Source organism: Nerophis ophidion, linkage group LG25, assembly GCF_033978795.1.
Source record: "Nerophis ophidion isolate RoL-2023_Sa linkage group LG25, RoL_Noph_v1.0, whole genome shotgun sequence".
In the NCBI taxonomy this organism is placed as follows: domain Eukaryota; kingdom Metazoa; phylum Chordata; class Actinopteri; order Syngnathiformes; family Syngnathidae; genus Nerophis; species Nerophis ophidion.
The window spans coordinates 21,286,730-21,308,546 of record NC_084635.1 but is presented as its reverse complement, the minus strand read 5'-3'; the positions used below and the strand labels follow the sequence as shown (position 1 = coordinate 21,308,546).

General features: G+C 37.4%; 1 protein-coding gene across 1 annotated transcript in view; it reads right to left on the bottom strand.

The window, feature by feature from the left end:
- Nucleotides 1–806: 806 nt before the first annotated feature.
- The window catches only part of kif18a (kinesin family member 18A), a 55,849-nt gene continuing 34,838 nt past the window's right edge, over nt 807–21,817 (bottom strand). The window contains exons 14-18 of the mRNA XM_061886995.1: nt 17,947–18,003; nt 11,272–11,635; nt 9,455–9,547; nt 6,515–6,603; nt 807–1,544 (exon numbers count right to left, since the gene is read on the bottom strand). Coding sequence (XP_061742979.1) covers nt 1,408–1,544; nt 6,515–6,603; nt 9,455–9,547; nt 11,272–11,635; nt 17,947–18,003 — 740 coding nt within the window. The 3' untranslated portion in view covers nt 807–1,407. The remainder of the gene's footprint in view (nt 1,545–6,514; nt 6,604–9,454; nt 9,548–11,271; nt 11,636–17,946; nt 18,004–21,817) is intronic.

Here is a 21,817-nt window from a genome sequence, read left to right as displayed (position 1 = left end):
CATCCAAGCAACGTTATCATGGACGCCCCTGCTTATTTCAGCAAGAAAAGTGTTACAACAGCGTGGCTTTGTAAAAAAAAGAGTGCGGGTACTTTCCTGGCCCGCCTGCAGTCCAGACCTGTCTTCCATTGAAAACGGAGTTTGTAGTTTAATAGTTGGACAGCCCTAATTATATATATATATATATATATATATATATATATATATATATATATATACATGTATATATGTATGTATATATATACATGTATATATGTATGTCTGTGTGTATGTATATATATATACATATATATATATATACTGTATATATATATATATATATATATATATATATATATATATATATATATATATACATATATATATATATACACACACACAATTTTTTGACGGAAGAAACCGGAAAGAATTAAGGATGCTTGGTTGCATGACCAAAGGTATTCGCAATCTGGTAACCCGGCAAAACAGGAAATGGCCATTGAGCAATGGGAGGGACACGCTAAACAGAATCGCGTAAAGAGTACCCACTATCAAATATGGTTCCGCTATCTTGATGTCTCACTGTTGGTTCTTTGCATAGAGTGAGAAGAGAAAATTAAAATGAGTGCTGCAGAGCGAAGAAATTGTGGATAAAAAAGCAAAATGGCAGCACTGCATAAGCTCTGTACTTTTTTAATGTATATTGTGTTCTTTGATGTGCTTTTTATGTGTATAACTTATTTTTGTACCACATAATTTCCCCATTGTGGAACAAATAATGTCTATCCATCAATCCAAAAACCGACAAACAAATATTTTATCAGTCATTACCTTTTAATCGACCACATTTTAGAATGATAATGAACAAATATCTACAAGGATGAGTGAGGACTGCTTGTTAGTAGAAGATTTTCAAACTAACACATGTTAGTTTGAAATCTTGTTAGAGCATTCTTAGGAAGGGTAAACAAGTTGGACGGAGCGTTTTTTTAGTGGTAAACATTTTGGAAAGAAGCTCCCAAGAAGGCTGACTATGTTTCTGTCAAGTGGCTTTAAAAGCGCTAAGCTAAATATTGTGTCATTGCAGTACTACAGGAGTGTCTGGCAGGCTGTTCTCCAGGAAAAGCTTAATTATTAATTAGCTTACATGCGGTTCACCTCCACGCGTATCCGCTCTTGCCATGTAGTCCACATGTAAGTGCTGTCTGAGCCATGCAAGTTAAAGAAAATACACCAGTTTTCTACCAAGCAGTGAACAATGATTTCAAGAAAGGATCCAGTCCCCTTGCCCTCAAAAATCATAATTTTCATATCAGTGCACAATATTTATTTAAGAACAAGTAAAAGTCTGCAAACAAACTATTCACAGAGCCTTCAAAACAATACATTAAAATCTCTTACTGATCAAGAAGTCCAGGCAAAAATGTTTTACATCCGCTTCGTCGCTCGCTTTAACTGTTGGGCTGTTTTATAAAAAAGTGACTTGGGTTTGGGGGGTTGAATGAGGCTCAGGTTTCCTTCAGAAATGCTCCTCACAACTCTTCGAGGTTTTTTCTCTTCTGGACCTGATGGAGCGACAAATGGAGTCAAACGAGAGTGAACGCTGAAAGCATACACGTTAAGTTCATTGACAAATCATTAGCAGGATCTCAAGGTCGCTAAAACATGAATCGTATCTTCTTAACAACCTACATTAAATATTCAGCGTTTGTAACTTTAATGGAGACAAACTTAAAGATGAGGTATATAAGTTATTTTCTTGAACTAAAAAAAAAAAGTCATTAGCATCATACCGTATATCGTAACAGTAATCAATTCTGGAAAAATTGAACATCTGAATGCTGTCTGTGCCTTGCAATGAAGTATTAAATAGTACATAAAACCACGGAAGAAAAACTAATTTGGACAACACCTCCAGATCCAATCACAGGATTTAGAGAAAGGAAAAGTGAGCAGAGCCTACAAAGGAGCCTCCTCATTGTCTGACCCGATATATTGATTGATTGATTGAAACTTTTATTAGTACATTGCACAGTTCAGTACATATTCCGTACAATTGACCACTAAATGGTAACACCCGAATAAGTTTTTCAACTTGTTTAAGTCGGGGTCCACGTTAATCAATTCATGGTACAAATATATACTATCAGCATAATACAGTCATCACACAAGTTAATCATCATAGTATGTACATTGAATTATTTACATTATTTACAATTCGGGGGGTGGGATGAGGAGCTTTGGTTGATATCAGTACTTCAGTCATCAATAATTGCATCAACAGAGAAATGGACATTGAAACAGTGTAGGTCTTACTTAGGATATGTACAGCCAGCAGAGAACATAGTGAGTTCACATAGCATAATAACAAGTAAATACATTAGAAATACATTTGATTATTTACATTAGCTTATTTACAATCCGGGGGGAAATGGGATGTGAATGGAGGAGGGTATTAGTAAAGGGTTGATGTTGCCTTGAGGTGTTGTTTTAGAACGGTTTTGAAGGAGGATAGAGATGCACTTACTTTTACACCTGTTGGGAGAGCATTCCACATTGATGTGGCACAGAAAAAGAATAAGTTAAGACCTTAGTTAAATCGGAATCTGGGTTTAACGTGGTTTGTGGAGCTCCCCCTGGTGTTGTGATTATGGCGGTCATTTACGTTAAGGAAGTAGTTTGACATGTACTTCAGTATCAGGGAGGTGTAGGGATTTTGTAGACTAGGCTCAGTGCAAGTTGTTTTACTCTGTCCTCCACCCTGAGCCAGCCCACTTTGGAGAAGTGGGTTTGAGTGAGGTGTGATCTGGGGTGGAGGTCTAAAAGTAACCGGACTAGCTAGTTGTGGGATGTTTGGAGTCTAGATTTGAGGGTTTTGGAGGTGCTGGGTACCACGAGGTGCGAGCGTAATCGAAAAAGGGTTGAATGAGAGTTCCCGCTAGAATCTTCAAGGTGCTTTTGTTGACCAGAGAGGAGATTCTGTAAAGGAATTTTGTTCTTTGGTTGACCTTCTTTACCTTGGTTGCTATTTTATCACAGAAAATATTGGCCTTTAGAATGGAACCTTGGAAGGTGATCCAATCTTTCCTGGTGATAACAATGTCACCCACTTTTATAGTGAAGTCACTGACTTTCTTAAGGTTGATATGGGACCCAAATAGGATGGATTCCGTTTTACCCAAGTGTATGGACAGCTTGTTGTCAGTAAGCCAGGTGCAAATATTAAGGAGTTCAGCACTGAGGATTTGTTCCACCTGTGACTTGTCCTTGCTGGATGCAAACAGGAACAATTCACAGTGGCATTCTGATGGCATGTCATTTACGTATATTAGCAACAGTAATGGTCCTAGTATAATGCCTTGGGGTACTCCACAGCTTATTGAGAGGGGAGGGGACACATTGCCGTTCACTTCTACCACCTGTTTCCTCCCCTATAAGTAATATTGCATCCAGCTCGATGAGGTTTTATCGAATCCGATTGCTCTGAGCTTATCCAACAGTGTAGTGAAGTGCGTGCACGGTGCAAACTTGTTTTCAGTAAAGCATGGCTGCTGAACACCAACCTGGAAAGATTGCGAATACCTGCGCTTGCCTTTATAGCATATAAGGTACTGCTAACAAAACCAAAAAGAAAAAATCAGAGGAAGAAAAACAAACAAAAAGAACCAAAACTTTAATAAATGTTGGTCTGGCATATTCAAGACGGAGGGCATTGCAGGTCTTTGGAAGCACAAGTGGCTGTTTTCCTTCTTGACAGGTAATCTAATGTTCTATTTTCCTATATTTTGTGTGTATCCCTTTGCGTCGCGACGTGTGTTACCGAAAGTCACACGATTGCTGTTGTGTGGATTGTAAGCAGAGAAATAGTTTGGGGTTTCTGCATTTAAACTTTTGTTAACTCTTTGTATAATACCGTATTTTTCGGAGTACAAGTCGCTCCGGAGTATAAGTCGCAGCTGCCGAAAATGCATAATAAAGAAGGAACAAAACATATATAAGTCGCACTAGAGTATAAGTCGCATTTTTGGGGGAAATTTATTTGATAAAACCCAACACCAAGAATAGACATTTGAAAGGCAATTTAAAATAAATAAAGAATAGTGAACAACAGGCTGAATAAGTGTATGTTATATGACGCATAAATAACCAACTGAGAAGGTGCCTGGTATGTTAACGTAACATATTATGGTAAGAGTCATTCAAATAACTATAACATACAGAACATGCTATAAGTTTCCCAAACAATCTGTCACTCCTAATCGCTAATTCTCATTAAATCTTATACGTCTAGTGAATGAGCTAAATAATATTATTTGATATTTTACGGTAATGTGTTAATAATTCAACACATAAGCCCCCACGCGGAGTATAAGTCGCAAACTATGAAAAAAACTGCGACTTATAGTCCGAAAAATACGGTATACGGCTACGGCGATATTACAGCTTTGCAAAGTGTATTTCATAATTAGAGTAAAAAAACAACTTAACTGTGACGACATTTATTTTCCAATACAAAGTAGGGGTTCCTTTGAAGCAACTTCAGACTGTCAACAACCTATGCGCGTGCACATAAAGCACCTGTGCGCAATTTTGTGCACTTCCAGTGAGGAGGAGACTGGGAGGGACTATCAGCAAGGTGCGCAGAGTGGGGGACGGGAGTTACAGTTTGAATTGTGCCTGGTGACACAGTAATAATAATAATAATGTATTAGATTTATATAGCGCTTTTCTATTGACTAGACACTCGAAGAAAGATTCAAGTACCCCAGCTTCAAGAACTTGCATTCAAAAACTTGTCAAAATAATGTCATCAAGCTTTCTTTCTCCAAAACAGGGAAATATATACAGAAAAATGATCAGATAAAATTTGTATAATTTTATTTTTGTGCCACCTCACAGAAAGTGTAATGATATCAGATATAAAACGGACAATAACATGAAATTAATATTAATATTTGTCCAATGAACTGTGTCATGAATGCCTTTTTAGTATTGTATAAAGTAAAAATTACTGAATATGCAAATTCCTTGATTAATCACAGAATAGAAACCTGAAATGAGGCTGGGACGAGATGAGTGTACTTTCTGACTCCGCAATCCTTCATGAACTGGGTTTGATGGCAAGTTATTGTGTCTGTTTGTCAGGATCTTGCCAATGTAATGTTTTCAGACATATTTAGTATACACCATGGTTTCTACAGCCAGTGTAATGTTTTCAGTGTAAGTGTGACATCATTAATCTTGCTAATTGGCCAATAAACTGCAGATACATGTCACATGGTGAGGCCCATACTACTACCCTGACTCACCACGTAAGGCAGCGGGCAGGTGCTTGTTGCTGCCATCTTTCTACAGTGAAGAAAAGCACAACTAAAAGATAATAAGGAGGAATTATACAAGCACGACATTGTTATGTTAACAATACACTGCGTTTCTTAAGTGTCTTCATTCAACAACATGCAAGAGTTAACCTCTGCCCTCTCGTCACAGAAACCAGAAAGCGCTAAAATTCTAATGTGTTTTAGACATTATATGGCACCTTCTTAAGGCTTTTAGCATGTAGTGACGTATACTACATCTGTGCGGAACATGTGCATTAGCTTTGGGTATGGTTAGCTACTGATAGCGATTTGGCTAGCTAATGTGTGAGACAGTTGTGAGTGGCAAGCCTGAATGGCAGACAAAGTTCTCCTGCCGACAAGCATTTATGATGTAATCTATTCAATATAATTAGTATTTGCTGGTTTAAAAAAAATATTGTTAACAAACATCCCCTCTAAGTGAAGTAGGTGGGAGGAAGCCAGAATATCTGGAGAGAACCCATGCAGTCACGGGGAGAACATGCAAACTCCACTCAGAAAGATCCAGAGCCAGGGGATCGAACCCGGGACCTTCTTGTTGTTAGGCACTGTGCTGCCCTAATTATTTAATGATTTGTTTAATTACTTCATGAGTCAAAGTCAGTGGGCAGATCCTTACACCTGATTGGTTAGTCGGCACTTAACTGTTCTTTGGAACTTCGACCAGAGAAATGGAAGACTAATGGTCAATATTTTGGGCTGAGAACTAGAGGTGGAAATCTTTGGGCACCTCATGATTTGATTACGATTCATACGCTGCAGGCTTATACACATGCATCCACAAAAAATACACGCTACACACACATACCTAATCCCACTCCCTTAGTGGTGACGGACGGCTGAGCAGCGCTTTGGATAGTAGCAGCCTGCCTACGTAGCCCCCACTCCCAGCCCTCTGTTGCAAGTTTTGTGGATTCCATGTAACATGTTTATGTGTGCTTATGGCTATTGAGTTTTTTTTTTGGCCTCAGTCTGGACCCCCTCCCCAGGAGCCCAGTCTGAGACCGAACCTTTGTGGCATTTTAAATTTTGAAAACAAATTTTGGCATCAACCGTCATTTGCAACTAAGCAAATTTCAGAACTTAATTTTGGAAAATCCAATTTAAGACTTTTCAGGAAACCTCTGGACAGCCTGTATATTATTGAAAGTTTGTGTTTTTTTAAGGATACTTACCAGAGAGATGATGCACCCTGACTGGTCTGGAGGCCATGCAGGGACCCTTTTTAACACGCTTTGGTCCTGACAGATTCTCATCTCTCTCTCTAACAGTGCGGGGAAAAAAGAGAGAGACAAGATTTATAAAAAGGACATTTTACTATCAATGTTTGACTTCTTTATAAAAACAAATACAGACTTATATGGCTGGCTTTAGTGTAATATTTCAACACAAAAAGGAAAAGTCAGTGTTTATTGGCCTATGGCACTTTCTAAAATTATCATTACAAAAAACAAAAAGGCGTAACTTAAGGAAAACAAATTGAACAATAGATGCTCATAAAAGAAAGGCTGGTAACTAAATACAGAATATTTAGTTAATAAGCATTTTGGATTGGTTCTTTCCAGCAAAATCTTTACAAAATAAAACATATTTAAAAAAAAAACATGATTTATGAGATCTTGGAGGGACGAACAGATAGTGTCACGTCTGCCTTCTATCAAACCTTATGTGTAAAATATATATATATTTTTAACTTAAGGCTTAAAATCCCCCTTTAAAAGGAAAACCGCACCTTTTTAGAATCTTACCCACAATCCCTATGTGAGAAAATAACACGTCTTATCCTTTTCTGTGCGTTCCAGATAGCGAAAAAAAAAAACTGCTCGCACAAGGCAATGGGTGTTCTATCATTACGCTTCTACAGCACTTAAAAAAAACATCCAAAACTGCCAAAATGTCCCATTTACGTGCTGTGACCTTTAACCAAGCTATAGCAATATTCTTATTGTAAAAGCTAACGCCGAGGAACTACTTTTCTGCCGTAGTGACACAGAACCTTGTTCACAGAGGTGATGCTGTTGCTGATGCGGAATCACCCTTAAGTTACAAGCTTGAAACTTAGAAAATCCACAAGCTACCAGCTAAAACTCCGGACCAAGTAAATCAGTGCATACAGGCTCTAAACTCCATGAAATTGTTAGAAAGACGCAGAAAGATATTTGTGTCCGTCAAGCATTTATAATCTGAGGAGTCAGGACTATGCTGAATTTCCACGCACAATTCGAAAGTCTTTTGCTGAAAAATATATTCATCCCATTAGTTGGCATCCCTGTAAGAGCAGACATTGAAAGTCACTGTTTCGTTCCTATTTTTGGCCCCGAGCAATAGCGCTACTTAATAGCTTAATGTTTCACTATAGCTGGATCTGCTTAGCACCCAGCATTTAACTTATCCTCCATAAATTCGCTCTTGATCTTCAATTGTCTCAAATTAGTCGTTGTTAGCTCTTATGAAGTCTGCCATGATTAGTGCTAGTAGTTGTTTATAGAAGTAGTGCTAATTGCTGTATGTCCTGAAACATTAACGCAGTGATGCTTAATGACCAAAATATTGTAAATGGATGTGGTGATCAATTCGCGGAAATATATTCGATCGAGCTTGCAGAATTATGCATTTTATTGCCGATCACAAACACTGATCTCATCTGGCTGACATACTGTATTTATTTCTAGCTGAAAAGCAGCTCGCAGCTATTGATGTTTCTCCAAACACAGTGAAGAGCCGCTCCTCTATGCTAAAATTAATCCCTTCTATTACAGCAATAAACTGCCTGTCTTTGTGTCCTACTGTAAGTACTTTATCACTGGAGGACAAGGCTGAACATATATACACACACATAGAAGAGAAAAAGGAACTAGTTTAAAATATGGTGTTGATAATGTCAAAGTGGAAATAGCAATCATCATAAGTAAATAGAAAAATGGACAGTTAGTACATGTGATGGGTATCGGCCCATTTCACTAATAGGTAATCAGTACTGAAAGGAGCAGCATAAAACCCTGATCGGAACATCCATAATTACATGCTCTTACCATACCAACGTTATTTATTAAAGAGGCTACTCCTTGATTACAGCAATGTGAGTGGCACTGAGGAACAAGTTGGGTGAAGTGTCTTGTCCGAAGAGACAACGGAAGTGATGACGGAAGCTCTAATCGTTCCAAGAATTCTCAAGTTTTTGGACTGATGCGCTACCATCTGAGCCACATTGTCAAAAACAATGTGACTCAAAGATTTTATTAGAGGTATCCTTTCAAAGAGATATCATGGGCAGTAAAATGGTGTAAAAAATGCATTTTGGTAAACATTGCATGTTCAGGTCAGGACATCCTCTATATCAGTGGTTCTCAAATGGGGGTACGCGTACCCCTGGGGGTACTTGAAGGTATACCAAGGGGTACGTGAGATTTTTTTTAAATATTCAGAAAAATAGCAGCCATTCAAAAATCCTTTATGAATATATTAATTGAATAATACTTCAACAAAATATGAATGCAAGTTCATAAACTGTGAAAAAAATATATATATACAAAAATGCAATATTCAGTGTTGACAGCTAAATTTTTTATGGACATGTTCCATAAATATTGATGTTAAAGATTTATTTTTTTGTCAAGAAATGTTTAGAATTAAGTTCATAAATCCAGATGTATCTCTATTACAATCCCCAAAGAGGGCACTTTAAATTGATGATTACTTCTATGTGTACAAATCTTTATTTATAATTGAACCACTTGTTTATTTTTCAACAAGTTTTTTAGTTGTTTGTATATCTTTTTTTCCAAATAGTTCAAGAAAGACCACTACAAATGAGCAATATTTTGCTCTGTTATACAATTTAATAAATCAGAAACTGATAAAATAGTGCTGTATATTACTTCTTTATCTCTTTTTTTTTCAACCTAAAATGCTTTGCTCTAATTAGGGGGTACTTGAATTAAAAAAATGTTTACAGGGGATACATCACTGAAAAAAGTTTGAGAACCACTGCTCAATATACTTTACTAGCAGCCTGGGGGTGCTTCAAGGCTGGCGGTCTTGGGGCGATATTGATCTAGACTGACTTTGATGTTACATGCAAGCAAATGCCAAATAAAGTGATGAATAACAATTACCGGCTGCGTTTAAGTTTCCCTTGCGCAGCAGACGTCATGTGCATGTAGGTTGGATTGGCCCGTTTTTCTTGTAAAGAAGCAGGGTTGTGATATCTGCAAACAGATTCCTGTTAGGTTCACATGAAACTCAGTGTATTCATTAGTGAAGCAGGAGGCCGCCATAGCCCACTGTGCTATTACACAACAGAATATCTAATGTGGAGCTGCTCCCTCTCTGTTGATTGAATGTTCTGCTCCCACCTCCCTTAACACAGTCAAAGGTGTGTCTCATGCTTAAGGAGCAGTCAAGAGAGTTACTTTGACCGGCTGGCGGTTCCACGGCAGATTTTTCTTCAGGCCTCTGTCGGAAGTGCCACTTGGGACAAGACGTTGTATGCGTAATCCTCCCGAGTGACGGGTTACTTTGAACGTAATCTCTACAAAATTCTGTGTTACAAAACACTTTTTTTTTTGCCATGTTAAAAATAGATATGCACCAAATATTTAAGTGTTTTCTCACTAGGCGACATTGTGTAATCCTTCAAAAAATAGACACAGCAAAATCCTCCGACCATTATATTAATCCATTCTGGGTAAACAGATGTATAAATGATAAATGGGTTGTACTTGTATAGCACTTTTCTACCGTCAAGGTACTCAAAGCGCTTTGACACTACTTCAACATTCACCCATTCACACAGCGATGGAGGGAGCTGCCATGCAAGGCGCTAACCAGCACCCGTCAGGAGCAAGGGTGAAGTGTCTTGCTCAGGACACAACGGACGTGACGAGGTTGGTACTAGGTGGGGATTGAACCAGGGACCCTCGGGTTGCGCACCACCACTCTCCCACTGAGCCACGCCGCCCCTGTATCAATGTTAACCTCAGTGTTACCAATTGGCACAAAGACATGCTATGATTTGGCTGAATTTATATTTTGATTAAAAAAAATGCATCATAATGCAATGATTATCTAATTTAAGCCTCTCTATTTCTACTATTCTACTATACTTACTGAATTCTGAATCTGTCTAACAACCCCCTCGACCTTAAAGCTCCACTTAACCAATCAGATTGGTGTATTGTACTGTTACTCAGGTTTAAACATCACTAAAAAGCTAGCTAGTTTAAGAGTCTTTTGATATGATGTATTACTCCGATAGGGCACAATTGTAAGTTTCATTTAATAAATACATCTTAAGTTGTGTACAGGGTGAATCTGCATTCTTCTCCTTTTGGCCGATAAGCTCAAATTCCTTGGCCTTCTTTCCCAACTACATCAAATCTGTTGCAAATGGCCAGGAGCGAAGGGTCGGTTTCAGCCCTGTGCCACTACTCAAAGCAAAATAAAGACTCACCCCCTTAACCGGTTATGTGCTAATTGTTATCAGCAAACAGTAAAGAATATTATATATCATTGGATGAATATTTGAAAATCTGGCATCGGACTGAACTGTTTACAAAACATCTGTCTGTAAAGGGTCTTCAGCTCCCAGAAAAAAAATGTCCAATTTCTTTCTTATTCCGGTTTGGATATACAATTTGTGCATCCCAAAAACACTTTCTGGCTGCCATTTTTGAGAAAAGGTGACTAACAGTACTGAGCAGAGGCCACTATTGCCTTGCTGTAGCTGTGAGGTGAGAAATTCCAGAGATCTTGTGGAAATCTAAGAAAATTCTCATAGACTATTGACTAAATCTAGAAGTGTCATACAAATGCAAGGGGCTACTTAAAACACATCAACCATGGTACTTCCAGATCATGTAGAACACAAGCACAACATTTTTAACAAACAGAAGTCCGAAAAGTTGGGCCTTTTTTAGAACCAAACACTTACCCTTGGGGAAGAGTCTGGTTTGCCTCATAGGCTTTGGCAGGATTGATTACATCACTGTGGGCTGAAATGTTAACAGACTTGAATGCCTTTGAGGCGACATCATTGCTTATTATGATTGTTGAATTGGATGGATCTTCTTGGTGTGGAAGTTCAAAAGTCATATCCAAGTCGGTGGACAAACTCAATGGAACGACCTGAACAACTCTTTGGGCAGGTTCTGGTGTGTACTGGAGAGGAAAGATGCCCTCTTCACAGCCTTGGGAATTTTGTGAGAGGGTCCTTGGGCTTTGTGGTGGTAACAACACAGAGAGTTTTTGGGGAGATCTTGCTTCTTCTTGCTTTGTACCTAGATTACTTTGAATTCCTAAATGAAACAGAACAAAACAAAAAACATTACATGCAGTAAGAAGAGAAGAAATCAAGCACCAACATATTACATAACATGCACAATTTATATCAGATTTTCTTATTTTTCAAGGGCCATTATATCACATTTCTGTATATTTTAAAATGTATGATAAAAATGTTGTGTAAATCATAATAAGCATTCAATACCGCAAACAGTGCCTAAGCTCACATGACACAAGTATAGTTGAACAGTAACAACATTTTAGTTATATACTTGTCTTTCGAATAAAATTTTGTAATCTGTAACACATTTAAACATGTGCAGAATCCTTTGTCATGTATTTGTTCACAATAATTTGCACTGCAATTTTTTAAAAACCCTCTGCGGGTGCCCCATTTGCCTAATGAAGGTGCCCACAGGCGCAGCACTAGGGTTCGTCAACTTGCAGCCCGGAGGCCAAATTCGACCTTTTTGCAGCAAAAAACAAAAAACAAAAACACGAGCGGTATAGAGGTACTTGGACCAATGTAAACAGATTAAAAGATCCTTGAATTGATATTTTAACCTTGCTAAGAAAAACTTAGAGCAAAGGGGTTCAAACTTGTCGTATACACAACTGAGGTGTTCCTCAAGGCACCTCTTTTTGGCAATTACACTGTTTTGTGTTGCTATAGCTTGTTTACTTTAGTAGTCATTTGTTAAACGTCTTTAGTTATACAAATAGTGTTCATCAAGGTTTAATTTTAGATCCTTTCTTTTTCAACATTTGGGCTATTCAACTGGTAGGCTGTGAGTTCAGGTCAAATAACTTGTGAGAGACAAACATTTTTGTAGCAGAGTCTTTAAAATACTAAAGTGCTGTCACAGAGATGGTCTTTGACAAACTTTTTTGAAGAATTTCCTTAAAACCATTCCTTAATAGCACTCCTGTAACTCTGATAAAATAAATAGACCTAAATCAAATGTATACTGTATAGGACGCTACTTTTCAGGGATATACAAGATAGGAGGAATAGTGAAGGGAGAAGTTAGGACCCCAGTCCTCAGCTATCTGGAAGTGTGGCCACCAAAACAATTGAGTTGAATAGTTCAGCCCTAGACTATTCAATGCAGTTTATGAATACACAAATGACAACCATTAAATAGCATCTGTGCTCAGAATCCAAACCAAATTATTAATTTGTAGATGAGAATGGGGTAGGATATCAGTACTTGTACAATGCTGTATGATGAAGACCATTACACTCATAGCCTTTCCTGCAGCAAAGTAACCAGGGATGATGAGAGTTTAAGAGGAAATCACGAATATCACCCCATAGAGACAGGGACTGTGTGCAACTCAATTGATTGAGACGTCAGTTTGACATTTTTGAAGTAATATATAGCAGCTATGATTCAGACGTCAGACAGCACTCTAGAGTAAGAAGCCAGAAATAAATAGTACAATCCTGTGGCGGTGGAGATGTTTCTAGCAATAAATGGAAGCAGAATTCCTTCAATCACATATTTTTGGCTTGTAGGGGATTAATACATGCATGAGTTGCTATTTCTGGTGGAGGCAGCACAGAATTAGGGTCGCTTGGTTGCTGCTGCCTGTTTTTTATAGTGCGCCTCTCCTGGTTGGTGGAGCCGGGGAGTTTACGTCTGCTGACGTTTTTCCCTGCCCTGCTGTGGATCTGCATTTTCATGAATGAAGCTCAAGAGGGATTGGGAGGGTTTGAGGCGAGACAGAAAAAAACCAAAAAAACCTTTGCGGGTAAAAAGAAAAAGCAGAATGGAGGGCTGAGCCAGACAATGGGACATCTAAAGCAGAGGGAAACATATGAAAAGTAAAATATATAGGAATGTACAGGAATGTGGAACCATAGCGATACAAATCACTAAAAAAAACAGGAGAGGGAGAAAATTCATGGAAAAAAAAAATAGGCTTGGACACGATTTAATCCTCTAAGGCCACCTTCTGCGTCTATTTTTGTATTAGTTTCTATTAATAACCAGACAGGCAAAGTGTTAATTCCCCCTTTAAAGCCCTTCCCTTTCTAAATCTGGTCCTATTTGATTGGCTGAGCAAATTGCAGGGTGGAGCTATTTCTCATACTGTATTATGGTGCAGTGCCTATCATTAGAGCTGAGGAAGTGGAAAAGGACGGACATCTAAGTGAGATCAGACCTCAGAGCAGTTAGTCGAACGCTAAAAGCTTTGATTTGCTGAATTCACCACATATAGGGACCTTATTTTAAAATGTATACACATAACAACACTACACAGACTTTTAACACCATAGGCACAGTGGAATTTAATAGGAGATTAGCGTCAGTACATAAAATATTGAGATTCAGGCAGTTATGATTTCATTAGAGAGACAAAAAAGCGGCTGCATGCTACCAATAAGGGGAACTTTAGTGATTAACAACAGTTATATAAAGGTTGCATATATTACACTGATTATATTACACATACTTTCATTGGCATGCTCTTTTGAAGGCCCCGAATGGCTTGTATGCATGCTGAAAAATTAACAACTTCATAGATTAATGCTGCTATTCCCAAACAGAGACATTCTTCTTTTTTTTTGATTTCTACAAAATACTTTAGTTTTAATTGTGCGGTGGTAATTGAGTTAAAGTACTAAATACACTGAACTGAACTCAACTGAAGTTTCACTGGGGGGATATTTAAGTACATTTGATTGATTTCATGGTGTGTAAGAGTATTTTATTTATTTAAAAGCCCAATGAGGGAAAATTGTTGGAAATTAGCAATAGCTAAACACTCAGTTTTTATATAGTATCAGTTGTTTTGGAAGTATGTCGAACTGTATTGTTGTTTTGGAAGTATGTCGAACTGTATTGTCCCTATTCATACAAAATTATATTTTATTCTAACAATGCCAATGAAAGCACAACAAACAGTGGAGAACCGGTATTCAACAAAATGAACTTCACATATATAGGCTGTGCTTATGTTACCAGTAAACTTTCAAACCAGATATCGTGTATTACCCATATTTCATAAAGAAATGCAAAAGTAACAGTGACAGCCCCATGGTGCTTTTAAAATTGTGTTCCCATTCAATAAACCTTTTCTTGAAATCTTTATTTTAACCACAAGGTGCTATGTTGAAGCCATAGTAGACCATGTGCAATAAATTAAATTACAGCCCCTTGAAAAGTAATATTTCACGACAGCCTTTGAGTTGCATTTCACCAAAGGGTCTTTAAGAATAACTTTTCTCTATAAAATCAATTGTGTACCACATTATATGACTCAACTCTGGGAGAGGACACAATTTCTGTAGCAGAGCTATAAATCTAACTGTATTACACGAATTGGGTTATAGCAATGTTTCCCATAGAATTATTTTTCATGGGCAGCCACAAATAGTTATAGCACCACCTGTTCGCCCTCGCTTGTACACACATTACAATGCACCTGGTCTGCCAGAGAGTAAGAAGACCGAGCAAGAGGTATGAGTATTGATAACCTAGCGATCCTAGCTACTCTTTTTCTGAAAAGCGATTTGCGACAAATCTGCAAAACATTTTTGAGGACTCTGACATGAAAGCTCTCCCAAAAAAACAACAAGGTGCGGCTGTGGGCCCTTCTCCCATCTCAAATCACTCACAGGCGCCTCCGTCGTGTGGCATTAAAAGGGAACTGCAATCTATTTTTTTAATTTTGCCCTCCACCCACAATACCTAGAAGTTTATTTTGTTCTTCTTTCTCTCTGTTGTCAAGTATGTTGTAATAGAAATACACAATAAATATGAAATAAACAAGTAATGGCGGATGAAATTCCAAATACCACGTTTTAGAAACACTCCACCTTTTGATTCAACCAAGCAGCGTTCAACTGTACAGCCCAAACCTCTAAAGTTCTTAAGAAACTTTACAAAGTACCAAGCTACTAGGGAATATATTAGTTTCTGTGGTAGTTTTTGGTGGAAAATGCAATGTTTTTTTAATATACTGGGGTAAATGTGGAAAGATCCTTCGGTGCATAAATGGCCGTATGTGAGACAAGAACACTCTTGAACATTCTTTCTCTTGTCTGTGCATTCTAAATAGTGAAAAAGCTGCTAGCAAGAGGCGGCTAACAATGCAGGTAATGGGAATATGATCTACTCCACCTAAAAAACCCTCCAAAAACATTTTAAATACATGCAGTAAATATGTGTGCAATATAATAACAGGCACATTAATGACAACATGCAATATGACAACTACTTTGGCAGAAGTGATGATCCATAACATATCTTTTTTTAGCCTAAATTTAGAGAGGATGCTATATTGAAACACTAGGCCTTTGTAGCACTAGTGCTTAACATCCATCCATTTTCTACCGCTTGTCCCTTTCTGGGCCGCGAGGGGTACTGGAGCCTATCTCAGCTGCATTCGGGCGGTAGGCAGAGTACACCCTGGACATGTCGCTACCTCATCGCAGGGCAAACACAAATAACAGGAAATACAAAATATGAACATTATAAACCAGTCATTATGTCCACTCTAACTTTGATGGGTGTATCTTTCAGACTTGTGCCCCCCGTTCAGATAATGAATTCAGAATGGTCCGCACTCCTCAGGTACAAAATGGTGGGATGAAACAGGCATCTTGTTACGTCTTCCTAGCGATGTTGTCGGGTGGTTTGTAATCCAGCATTAACTTTCACAAACTCAGAGGTGATACAGCAACAACAGCTCTGTAACTAGCTTAACTTTCGCTGGTGGCAGAAGAACAGCGTGTGTGTCTCTGTGAGCAAGGTGCTGCTAAAAGTAGTTCCTTGGCATTAGCCCTCACAATAACAAAGTCGCTATTTCCCAGCTAATATGCAGGTCAAGGCATGTAAATGGAGCAATGGTGGAGGAAAAGTGCAGCGACAAAAAAAACGGACAGAAGAAAGTTTGTTTTTGGTTAACATGTTTGCTTGTCATGTTTTGTAACGTACATTTTTCAAATGTGACAGCCAGTTATGCAAATTTGACGCTTAATTTATCACATCAATTCCACTCCTAAACCTACAAAAAAAATAGGCCCCCCCCTCACACGCAGAGACAAATAGAGAGGAACAGTAAATAGTAGGGGTGTGGGAAAAAAATCGATTCACACTGTGCGATTCAGAATCTATTCTCATTTTTAAAATTTTTTATTATTATTTTTTTAAATTAATCCAAAATACACAGCAATACCATAACAATGTTAAAGTTAAGTTAAAGTACCAATGATTGTCACACACACACTAGGTGGGGTGACATTTGTCCTCTGCATTTGACCTATCCCCTTGATCTCCCACTGGGAGGTGAGGGGAGCAGTGGGCAGCAGCGGTGCCGCACCCACGAACCCCCAATTCCAACCCTTGATGCTGAGTGTCAAGCAATGCAATCCAATTCCAAAACCAAACCTGACCCAGCAACCCTCAGAACTGCAATAAACAGAGCAATTGCGAGGAGACACAAACACGACACAGAACAAACCAAATGTTGTGAAACAAAAATGAATTATATCAACAACAGTATCAATATTCATTATAATTTCAACAGAGCAGTGATTAAAAATCCCTCATTGACATAATCATTACTTTTATTAAAAAAATAAATATAAGAACAATAGTGTCACAGTGGCTTACACTTGCATCGCATCTCATAAGCTTGACAACACACTGCGTCCAATGTTTTCCTAAAGATAAAATAAGTCATATTTTTGGTTCTTATAATAGTTGAAACTAATTTACATTATTGCAATCAGTTAATAAAAATTGTCCTTTACAATTATAAAAGCTTTTTACAAAAATCTACTACTCTGCTTGCATGTCAGCAGACTGGGGTAGATCCTGCTGAAATCCTATGTATTGAATGAATAGAGAATCCTTTTGAATCAGGAAAAAATATTTTTTGAATCGAGAATCGTGTTGAACAGAAAAAAAAAAAAAGGGATTTTGAATCAAATCGTGACCCAAGAATCCATATTGAATCGAATCGTGGGACACCCAAAGATTCATAGCCCTACTAAATACGTAAATAGGGACTCTTGTCTTGTTCTGTATATTGTACAGTATTTTGTATTTCTACAGTCTTTTGTATATCATACAGGATTGCTTGTTATTTTTATTGGACAGTAGTCTGTTTATTTCAATTGTTAGTTTTTCCCTTTATTACCCCGTGTTATTTATTTTACCCCATATTTGTTCCCACAACCGCACCTTAAGTTGGAGTCTTTATTCTCGTTATATGCAAATATAATGACAATAAAGTATATTCTATTGTAAATAGCTCAATTCATAACAAACTTAGAAATTTTAGACAATTAAAGAAAGAAAAAAAACTTTACCATTTGTAGATGGAGCAGTTTTGATCGAGGATGATCTTTTAGTTCCCATCCGTGCACCTGTAAAAATATAAATCCATGTTAAATATGTTTTAACACACTTCAAAATGTAATATAACAATGGTTTTGTTTATTAAAAGACTTGCTTAAAAAGAGTGCTCTCTGGTTTTACTTTTCCCCGGGATAACTGCCAAATACAAACAGCCGTTTGTGCCAACAAGGCTTAACCTATTGGCTGGGTCTGTAACACCATTTTGGCCAACATCTTGAGCAAGGTATACCTCTTATGCCAAGGCAGCAGCAGGTGGTGCACACTGCAGTGTCCTAACATTCACTGCTGTCATGAACATGAACCAAAACCATTTAGTATGTACAGTATATCCAATCACATAAATGGAAGGGAAGCCGCCAGACACTCAGTTATTTATTTTTTAAATACTGTATTCATGAGTTTATCTTTTGTTTTTGATTACTTATTGTACACATTTTTTTAGGTACTGTATGAACATTTCATGTCTTCACTTAAACGTTTGTACAAGGTTTTGGCATCAAGTGAAACCTGTATGGCAACTACTTGACATAAGTTTGTGGAATTCTTGGATAAGGCAACAAAGTTTTAATTTAGAATAAAGGTAAACATAGTTTGGAATCACAGAATATGGTTTGAAATGCCGGGTTCAATAAGCCACTGTCAGTATCTGTCAAAGTATGTGATCGGTCAGTTGGGGTGATAGCCTCCTAATTAAGAATGTTCCGATCAGGGTTTTATGCTGCCAATTCCAAATACCCACGGGTGAGATTGGAAGATACCAATACCGATCACATGTGTTAACTGTAACAGTTTTCTATTAATTTCTGGTGAGTGCTATTGACAATGTAACAATATCAACTCAAGTACTTCCTTATTCTCTTTTATTACATACAATGGTTTGAGCAACGCACAGTCAACTGTACAGAATAACTAAAAAACTACTATCTTCTACTCATTTAAATCATTTGGTTTTGCCCTCAAAGTCCTCTTGTGTGCAGTGAATTATTCCCTGAGTTTGTAATCATAAATAAAAATAACAAAACAGTTATTAAAAATAAATCAATAAATCTAATTATTCTTTTATTGATTATATCCTAACATTATCTTTGGTATCGCACCACCAATTTATGGATCGATCCATCCTCCTCTTTTATGTCGTGTATGGACTGTGACAATGCTGATACACCAATTGTAGTTGCTATATCATCAATCAATCAATGTTTACTTATATATCATCCTGTTATTAATCTATGTGTAATATTACTGATAACTGCTTAATTTTTGCTTCAACACGGCTCCATCTGAACTTTTTAAAGTTTACAAAGCACTTATTTCTTGATGTTGTTTCAAGCTAGCTTAGCGGATAGCTTAGCTATTAGCGTTCCTGGTACTGGCTTGCACTCTGTGTGTTTAGACTAACACGTTTAGTCTCCTCCTCCTTCAGTGATAATGCAACTTGATAATGATACTTAAAAAACTAAGAAAAAAACCTCTTGACTTGCTGTAACGGAGGTGATTATTATTAGCCTAGGGCAGTGCTTCTCAATTATTTTCTGTTATGCCTCCCTTAGGAAGAAGAAAATATTTTGCGCCCCCTAACTCTCTACCATGACAATAAACAGTACAATTTGCCAATACACTTGTTACAACAATACCTCTGCATAATATTGTAATGTTATTAATATTAAAGGAAACAACTAACCAGCCTTTCCTCGTTTCCCACCCAGTGAAAGTAAGTGATAAAGTACATATGCTTTGTCATATTCTGGTACGGAAAAAAAGCATGTTTTCCCAGGTCACATGTTGTTACCAGAGAGCGAGTGCTTATGATGCCCCTCAAGGGTGCCCGCCCCACTATTTGAGAAGGACTGGCCTAGGGTAACAGCTCCACACAGTGTATGGAGACACAAAATTAGTTGCTGGCCCCGGCATTTGTATTTAATTAAAAGACATAAATGGCCGATCACATACTTTTTCAATAAAGTAATAAATACATTTGTTTTTACTATTAAATAAACCTAAAATAATACTTATTTTTATCCTTGTGGTAAGTATTGGACATAATGTGTTGTCAAGCTTATGAAATATGCAGGTGTAAGCCATTGTAACACTATTGTTCATTTTTTAAATTTGTTTTAATTTATTTTTTAGAAATGGCTGCGATGACAATGTAAATGATTGATTTTGAATCACTGGAATTCTTATTAATATTGATACTGTTGTTGATATTACTAATTTTTGTTTGATTACTTTGGATTAATTTTGTTTTGTGTTTGTGTATCCTCTCATTTACCCTGTTGATTGCTGTTCGGAAGGTTGCTGGACCGGGTATGGTTTAGAATTGGAATTGTATTAATATTTTTTATTATTTTGTTGGACGGATTAAAAAAAGAAAAATTTAAAAAATCGTCGGCCGATCGATTGGCACATCCCTACTTTACTTGAAGATCACAAAAGCAGATCCCCTCTGGCTGACACTGTATTTTTTTGGTGCTCCAGAGCTGGTCCACTAAATTAATACTCCTCCATTGCGGCAAATAAACTACATGTTTTTTACAAGTATCATTATATCAACAGAGAATGAGTAAGCAACTACCCACAGGAGAGATCTTCACATATGAAAGGATTTAAAAACAATTGCTGTCTTGCAGAATTTAAACAGGTGAGTGAAACCATAAATTTGAATTACTGTTAGCGAACTCGCGTCTAAGAAAAACTATTATAACATGATAGAATGAACAAGGAAACGTTTTTTTGTGTTTACTTGGTTGGCTCAGAAAACAATGTTGATCTTGTTTCCACAAATAAAAACAAACAAAAAAAACAATTAGCTGCTTCTGCCACCACGACGTATACACACACTTTGGCTGTGAAATCAAATGAAAAAGTGCGGCCGCCATGCTTGCCTCGAGTGAGCAAGTCGAGCCCCGGTGCAAGGAATGCCGAGGCTAGCTCTGTTTGCTACCTATCAGTGTGTAGTGTTCGTACAGCAATTAGTGTGTGGTTTCATTCCCCAGTGAATAGCCATACGAAGATTGCTTCTGACTATTTGAGAAAAAGAAAACCTCAGACAACTTTCCACCTGTGGGACAGCTATTCCCTAAACGAGAAATATTGTCCATTTTATTCTCACGAGACCTTGTAACAAACCTCGTTGCTAGTGTTGTATATAATATCACTTTTTTTGCGCGCACATTTTGTTATGTTACAGCCTTATTTAAAACGGAATACATACATTTTTGTACTCAACATTCTACACACAATACCCAATTATTACAATGTGAAAAAGTTTTAAAAATGTTTTTGGCAGATTTATTTAAAACATATAAATAAAAAAATCACATCTACGCAAGCGTATTTTCGGATTATAAATCGCTCCGGAGTATACGTCGCACCGGCTGAAAATGCATAATAAAGAAGGAAAAAAACATATATAAGTCGCACTGGAGTATAAGTCGCATTTTTGGGGGAAATTTATTTGATAAAACCCAACACCAAGAATAGCCTTTTGAAAGGCAATTTAAAATAAATAAAGAATAGTGAACAACAGGCTGACTAAGTGTAAGTTAGATGACGCATAAATAACCAACTGAGAAGGTGCCTGGTATGTTAACGTAACATATTATGGTAAGAGTCATTCAAATAACTATAACATATAGAACATGCTATACGTTTACCAAACAATCTGTCACTCCTAATCGATAAAACCCCATGAAATCTTCTTCCTCGATGTCGCTTCTAAACAACTCTGCCAACTCCAAAGGTATGCGCCGCTTCCTCTTGTCGTTTTCTGCAGCATATTTCACTACGTCCGGCTTGTAATCTGCAGTACATGATTTCCTT